Source organism: Priapulus caudatus, unplaced genomic scaffold (genome assembly GCF_000485595.1).
Source record: "Priapulus caudatus unplaced genomic scaffold, Priapulus_caudatus-5.0.1 Scaffold473, whole genome shotgun sequence".
Lineage (NCBI taxonomy): Eukaryota > Metazoa > Priapulida > Priapulimorpha > Priapulimorphida > Priapulidae > Priapulus > Priapulus caudatus.
In genome coordinates this window covers 349,253-357,552 of record NW_014577534.1, presented here as the reverse complement: position 1 = coordinate 357,552, position 8,300 = coordinate 349,253, and the positions used below count along the sequence as shown (strand labels likewise).

The 8,300-nt window shown below is 37.2% G+C and overlaps 1 protein-coding gene across 1 annotated transcript in view; it reads left to right on the top strand.

Moving 5' to 3' along the window:
* Nucleotides 1–6,316, top strand: part of LOC106810792 (ribosome production factor 2 homolog) — a 7,525-nt gene extending 1,209 nt beyond the window's left edge. Inside the window, exons 2-8 of the mRNA XM_014814242.1 lie at nt 1,469–1,546; nt 1,777–1,858; nt 2,006–2,082; nt 2,349–2,448; nt 2,718–2,820; nt 3,282–3,426; nt 5,686–6,316. Coding sequence (XP_014669728.1) covers nt 1,469–1,546; nt 1,777–1,858; nt 2,006–2,082; nt 2,349–2,448; nt 2,718–2,820; nt 3,282–3,426; nt 5,686–5,877 — 777 coding nt within the window. The 3' untranslated portion in view covers nt 5,878–6,316. The remainder of the gene's footprint in view (nt 1–1,468; nt 1,547–1,776; nt 1,859–2,005; nt 2,083–2,348; nt 2,449–2,717; nt 2,821–3,281; nt 3,427–5,685) is intronic.
* The last annotated feature ends 1,984 nt before the right edge of the window (nt 6,317–8,300 follow it).

The window sequence follows — 8,300 nt, the reverse complement described above, 5'->3', positions numbered from 1 at the left end:
TTTAAGCGTGGGTGCCCTTATTTAGAATATATGAATCGGTGAAAACAGGACTAGGAAGCAAAAGCAGCTTAATAGACAGAGGCAATAGCACGGCACTGTTAGGGTGAGAGGGAGTGGAACTGCTATGGTTTTATCAAGTTTCTGCCTAACCCTAGGCGAATACAATTTGCTGCCTGCTTTTTTCAACCCTGATGCAACACGTTTAGCCTTTACATATTCAAAGTGAGTTTAGGCCTGCTGAGTTAGGATAAGGTTTATGCAATGCTAAGGCTGGTTTTCTGTCAACATAATCAACAGTTTCACCATCACTTCAATCACTGCACCTCTTCTTTCTAATCTTGAAATGAATTTGTACAGAGCCTATCACATGTTGCATAATGCCCTACTCGCCTTTTAAAATTGTCCAAAGATTGATCTGGCGATTCATCCCAAGAGCATTAATTTTGCTATGTTATATATTTTCTTCTGTCATTCATGTTTTACTATCTCCACTTTAGTTTACAACATAATAGAGTGCTGCTTTTTACTATCACCATCACCACTGGTGCCATTCTTATAGAGATATGTTGTGCGGCAATAATGTGTTGTGAAAATCGCTAATCATATCAGGGGCTGAAAATAGGGCAAGTCCGAGGTCCGGGACCTGCCGATTTAACGCTCGGACCTTCGCAATTTCCAAGCAGAAAGTCCATCTGACCTATCAATAATTTACAGTAATCGACTTTTATCAAATAAAACGTCTTTAAACCATTGCAAATTGCGAAGAAATAAAGCGAAAGTAGATAGATTTTTGGTCATTGTCGACATCTAGTATCATATTTAATATTCACAATGAAACATACCAAGTATAAGGTCAAATTTACCGAAAATCTGATCGAAATTATACGTACTGATAGGGCTGCAACGTTAAGCGGGGGACACACCATGCGAATTTCGCTGCGTTCATATTCGCTGCGAAAATATTCACACCCGCATGCGATAATTGAGCGGACAAACCATGCAAATTTATTCGCATGACTGCAGCGGACACACTACATGCGATCTACTGCCTGTCTGTACTGTCTGTACGCGGGTAAACATCCGCAGCGAAAATATAAAACGTTTGATCGCTGTGAATTTCGGTGCGGATAACATTCGCGGCAATATTCGCCCCTGCTTGAGCGGACACATCATGGGAATTCCGCGGCGGTTTTAAAATCCGCTGCAGTCATGCGAATAAATTTGCATGGTGTGTCACTGTGTCCCCCACGTTAGAGGCATGGTTGTTTATAATGGAAGTTAACGCAGATGCGCGCACAGTTTCAGCATAAACTCGTTAGAGCATAAACAACTTAAAGAAATACACTGACTATCAAAGGCCCATACTTGTTTTGAAAATTAAAGCTTATGTCCCTTATGTCACAATGACAGGACAGGAATCAGTCGTAACTGTTCATGTTATATGCAAGTTTTCTTTTGTCATTTTCAGTATGCACTCAAAAAGCCAAATGCAGTCATGTATAAACGTAAGAACATTGTACGGCCTTTCGATGATGAATCCAGCTTGGTATGTTGTATTTATGCATTATCAATTTATTTTTAAAATTCTGTAAATTTGAATGAAATAACCACACACTTGGTGTGAAATTATTTTGAAAAATTCTAAATGAGATTAATGTGACCCCAAATGTCGTATGGAATTATATATATATATATATATATATATATATATATATATATATATATGTATATATCAGATAAATGTAAAAATACTAAATATTGCCTTTATCCTTTCAGGAATTCTTCTCAGAAAAAAGTGATGCTTCATTATTCGTGTTCGGGTCACATTCCAAGAAACGTCCACATAACCTGACCATCGGTGCGACATTCTTTCTTCTGAATGATTTGCTTGTTAAAAATACCGTATAATTTCGCAAGGATTTTATTCACGATATATTATTGGTGCTATTTATAATTGCTACGTGTTGTATTTCACTTGTCAACCGTGAGATTGATTCCTTTTTAGGCAGAATGTATGATATGCACGTTTTGGATATGGTGGAGTTGGGCATAGAGAAATTTCAACCACTGAGCAGTTTCGCTGTGAGTATGCATTTATATGTGGGACAGTTTTACATTGTAGACCATTTAAAACATGTGGAATGTGGAATGCTTGAACATTATGGAATATTAATTGGCAGGAATAGCTATCATCAGGCCTTGTGTGTTTCAATCGAAATATACCACATTTGTTTAGTTTTCTCTAAATAAATTTGAGTGGCATTTAACTAGGTATACAAGAAAACTAAATCTTGGCACGATATTGCCAATCAGCTGTTAGAAAAACGTAATACTTGTTTCTTTTACAGGTTGCTAAATGTCCAACAGGAACGAAACCATGTCTCGTGTTTACTGGCGAACCATTTGAACATGACCATGAATATAAGAGGTTGAAGAATATGTTCATTGGTAATCTGTCATTATGAAGTAAAATGTTCAATTCAATCATTTTATATTGATTTTGACTTTTGCACCAAAATAGTTTTATCCAGTTTACAAGTAACTATCATAAACACCAGATTGATTACAGAAATATATATAAACGGTGTTTATTTCATTTGTATAAATTCTTAAGCTAGCCATTGTGCAATAGTGGAGGGATATTGAATAACTATCAATGCTGAAGTTGCTATCATGGAAGTGCGTGTCTATCTTGTTTAATGAGAGACATTTTTTAGATTTGTTCAGAGGACCAGTGGTTGAGAATATACGGTTAGCCGGATTAGAACATGTGATCATGTTTGCTGCTGTGGATGGGAAAATCCTTCTTAGGAGTTACAAGTATGTTGGCTATCAGCTATTAGTGAATGTTTTAGCAAAGGAGGGAGGGAGAGAGGGAGAGACAGATGGAGAAAGAGAAGAGAGAGAGAGAGAGAGAGAGAGAGAGGGGGTGTGAGAGGAGAAAGAGAGAGAACACAAATTTGGAAGAAAAAAGAACACTGCAAAATATTCTCCATAATTCATTTTATTTATTGCATGATTCATTGTTATATTTTTATGGTGTTTTAACCCCAGTGTTTTCCCAACAAAATAGTATATACCATTCAGTTAGCCTATGTAATAAAGTTGCTATATATGTATTTTTAAACCTATGCTCATTGGAACATTGATGGTCAGGAATGTAGCAACAAAGGTTTGTACTATATATTATGAAAAGGCTTATGAGAAAAACAACACTATCGATTTTTTACCATTAAAGTTACAGAATATATTATTTATAGTGTCTTGTATTGTAATTGTAGAATACTGTTGAAAAAATCTGGAACAAGAACCCCAAGGATAGAGCTGGAGGAGATGGGCCCATCTTTTGATTTTGCATTGAGGCGAACAAAATTGGCTTCGGATGACCTATTCAAGCTTGCCAGGAAGCAGCCAAAGGAAATTAAGGTAACTTTTTGCTGCTTACAATTACTTGGCTACTGGAGTAAATGTTAGCCAATAAATCATTTAATAGTTGAAACCATTTAATAGTCTAACACCAGTGGCTGTACATTAACATTGATATTGCTAGGAGTGGGTTTGTTTTGTCAGTTGAATGATATTAAACCAAGCAAAAGCATGCACAGTAAAAAAGTCACTGGAGCTCGTCTGACCATGAAGAAGTGGCCAGCCTAAGTAAAAGCTGCTTGTTGGTGACAACAACATGCACGCAGAAAGAGAGTGGAAACAGAAAATGGGCAAAATAAAAACACATGGTAAAGGATAAAATGAAACTACTGCAGTAGCAGAGGACAGCGGCAATGTTACCGACAAAACTTGCAGCTAGCTAGGAAATTCCTATACCAAAAAGAATATCTAATATAATAAGTAACACAATCTAATGGGGCTTGGCTGGAATCTGAAAAACGTTGCTACTAAAGTACTTAAAATTATCCAAAATTGGTAGAGTAACAGACCAAGAACAACAGTAAACGTTTCATTTAATTTAATGTTAATTTTGCATTAAGAAAGTTAGCATTACAGTCGGCCTCGCCTAAGTCTACAACGCACAAGTCGAATAATCGGCCAAGTTGAAGCTCCACAAAAGTCCCGATCTTTCCCTAGGTTTTTACTTTAATAAATCTTCGTCTAAGTCAAAATTCACAAGTTGAATTTTAGCTATATCGAAGAAGAATTCTAGTCCCAATTGTTTCAAACCTGCATTAATTAATTCCATCGCACAAGTCAAAGTCGGAGGCTTCTTCTTTTTACGAACATGTACAGTAATGAACATTCCCCACGCGACTGAAACAATCAGTGCACTCGCCCCCCCCGTACTTCAATCAATGCCGCCCAGTCTGCAGGCACGTGCACAGCCACGATGTGCACAGCCACGATGTGCACAGCCACAGACACGGGTGTCGCGGGCTGCTGTGTAATTCTGACACAGTATGTACCTACTATCGACAGATAGGATAATGTTGCCCGATGGTAATCGTAACGGTGATTGACTGATATTGTGATATGCAAGATGATGGTGGTGGTGGAAGTGACGATAATCAGTGATCATGAGTGATGACGACAGAGAATGAGTGAGAATGACATGTATAAATGTATGGGCAAGATAATGATTATTCTATTATTCCACGTACGTGTTAACTCTCATGACTTGCATCATCGAACCAAACACATGAACACACATTGTGATAAAGGCAATACTAGCATGAAGTGTAATTGAAAACATCAATATCAACACAATACATGTACACGCGACCACAAAGATACAATTGAAACATGCAGTTACTGTAAGTCGAAAAAAATTCGACTTCCGCATAAGTCGAAGCTTTTCCTCCAGTCCCGTTGGATTCGACTTAGTCGAGGTCCACTGTACTTATAGATTTGCAGGAGACACACAATATGTTGGAAGAGCCGAAAATATTAAGGCTTGAATAATTAGAAATTGAAACCAATGTTACTTGCCCAAGAGAGAACATTGTTTCAACTTCACAAGACAGGTTATACTTATAGGGATGAAATTAGTTTTATTAGTATTAAAGCTTTTTTTAAAGTGAACATCTTGTATTTTGGCCTATAGGATTTTGGACCATGTTGTTACAAACTGTTGACAACTTGACAGGAAAACCACAAGCTTTACGCATCGCTATATCATAGTACGGATTATTTATATGTTAGGGATATTATTCAGAAGGCTCGTAAGTTGGTTCATTAAAGCATATAGCATATAGGCAAACATAAAAATTCTGTGAAAAAAACTATAGCTGTGAAAAACATAGCTAGCTAAATTTGCTTGTAAAAAAAGACAACTTGTTTTATTTTTGTAATTATTAAAAAAACAAGCCATGTCATTAAAACATGTTAGGGACGTCTAAACGAAAAACAATTTAAGAATAACTGAGGACTGTCAAGAATAAGCAATAGGAAACAATACCTGAACCAAGTAAGGTAAGAGAGATGGTAAAAACGGGCAAACAAAAACAAAAACAGACAGAAGTAACAAGCAGGGGGAGGGAGAAGGAAACAACAGGCAACCAGGAGACGAGAGGCAAGACAAAGACAATGGCCAAGAATCTTTGAACTGTTACTGCAGCAAAGCATCACGAAGAAACTGATCAAGATTTAATGTTTTTGCATGTAACATCATATATCCTGACAGGCTGCAGTATTGTAATAATGCTCATTATTTCTGCTCATTATTTCAATTTACAGATTAAAAAGACTAAAAACGTCAGTCAAGATGCATTTGGAACAAAGCTAGGGCGAATCCACATGGAAAAGCAAGATCTCAGTGAACTACAAACACGAAAAATGAGGGGCTTGAAAAGGCAGAAACCTGAAAGAAATGCTAGCAAGATAAGTTCGGATAATAAGAAAGCAAAATTTAAATCGGAAGAAAATTAAATTTGTTTTTCTGATAGCGAACGAGACATAAACAGATCAGCTTGTGGGTGGTGTATAATAACATGACTGAAAGGTACAATTTAAATAGAAAGTTATGGTGTTATATGTAGTGCAAATCATTTTGAAAATAAACTGGAAGCGATTGCACATCTTGGCGGTATTGGTTTGTGTCACCGTTTGAATTTGCAAAAACCAATCCAATTTATTTTGAAATTTAATTATATTAAATGCAGACGTCTAACATGTGCGTAAAGAATATACTAATAGAATATTTATGTAACTTTAAAAAGGCAATTTATTATCAGTTAGATTCTAAAGTCCAGCTCATTTCACAGTTTTGGTTACACCAGTCTGTGAATTAATATTTTGCTACTATAGCTTATAAAGCGAACAGACATATCATTTCAATAAAAGTAAACTTGAATAAATTGAAAATATATTTACAAATAATGTTAAATATTATATTTATAAGCAACAACCACTTTAAATTGAGTTAAAAAGTATACATTCAAAAATATTAATATACATGCATTATTATTCATGGCATGCTTGCATATTTATATGGCAACAATCAGATAAGAGACTTGTTATGAACAGCCCATGAAAAGGCTGGTTGTATACATTATTTTTGATGATACTTGTATAGCGGCGTCTACACTATGCTAAAACCCGGGTTTACCGCATCTACACTGTTGCTAAAACCCAGGTTTACCGCATCTACACTGTTGCTAAAACCCGGGTTTACCGCATCTACACTGTTGCTAAAATGCGGGTTTTAGAGGTGGGTTTTGTATTGCTATGCTAAAACCCGCGTTTTAGTCGAGCGCCGTAGTGTAGACAGAACATGACAGAAAACCCGCGTTTTAGCTGCACGCCAGACTCGGCTACAGGTGGCGCAACCATACCGGGGATATGCTTGATACAACCGAAATACATAAAACACGGCATTCACGGAAGGTGGGTTTTTGACAGTGTAGACGCTGCACCACCGAAAATGTAAAAACCCGGGTTTTAGTCTATAGTGTAGACACTGCACCTCCGAAAACGGGCGTTTTACTAAAATGCGGGTTTTAGTCTATAGCGTAGACATGCATTTATGTCTAAAGCCTCTTGAATAATTTATACTGGGATATGTTTTCCTTCACATTCTTCAGGCCGAACTTCAAGCCACCAGTTGTAAGGGTACAAATATTTCTGTATTTCAACTCCCTCATGTGGTGCTGGAAGCAATATTCCATTAAAATTAATCAGGGGCAAGGGTTTATCTATAAGCTGCTTTGGAAATGGAAGAGAATTCGCAGTCTCTGGTAGCCAGCCTTTACGCACCAATTTAACTTGCGCACTAGATCGATCACCCATTTCACTGAACAGCACAAGTTTCACCAAACCTAGTCTATTTGGAAGTATAACTCGGTAATAGCCACGTCTAGACAAATAGCTAACATGGAGTCCAAATGCATTAAACGCTTTCTGTATGTGCTTGCTGCCGACTTCAGTAACCTCTCTATTGAGCAAACAAAATTCTCCGTTGTAATCCCATGGCATCAGCTGTCCTCGGCGCAACGCGCTCCATAAAGACCCATAGCAGAGGAAATGAGTGATGTTCAGATTGTTTAATACATGGTTGCTTGTTATCATCAGCTTCTCAATGTCGAGAAGGACATCCTTTGGACTTGGACACTGACGGGGAATGTGCTCATACGGATCGTAGAGGTAATTCCGAACCAGAATGACGAGGCAAATCAAGACGAGGATTTTCAGGGTGATACTCAGAACTTTGCCTTGACAATATGTGCATACACTTTGTCGCATCTCGAGTTGCATTTGACTTGGGAAACATAAAGGACTATGATTCAACACAACCCTTGAAGCTGTTCATGGAGAATTACATATCCGACTCGATATGCAACTTCTTGCTTTCTTGGGCAGTGTACATGGCGATACATGATGCCCACTCCCACTATAAGTATAAAATAAAAAAAGTACGAATTACTATTCATTAATGCCAAACTGGACGAAATACTCAGTGATAAGCAACAATAAGTTAATAACCTTACAATACACAGAATTTTAATCGAGACGCATCAAGTAGGCCTATAACACTGAAATAATAACTATAGGATATGACAGCTATGTGGGGAAAAGTGGCCAATTCTGCATTCACGACTTGAATCAAGAATATAGTTATATAATCCACTGTTGGTGATTAGAATAACAATCAACTAGCTAGTAAATAGATTTGCGTATTTATTGAGCATAGATATTTTTATTGAAAACGCTTTCCAAATACCTGTGCTGTGCAGGTTGGTCCCAAGCATGTATAATCCGTGTCAATCAGTGGGGTCGTAACAGGCCGTGTAATGGCGAATCAGTGGTCAGTATAACTGCAGTAAAATGTTACATGATCAATCAATGCGTCTTTA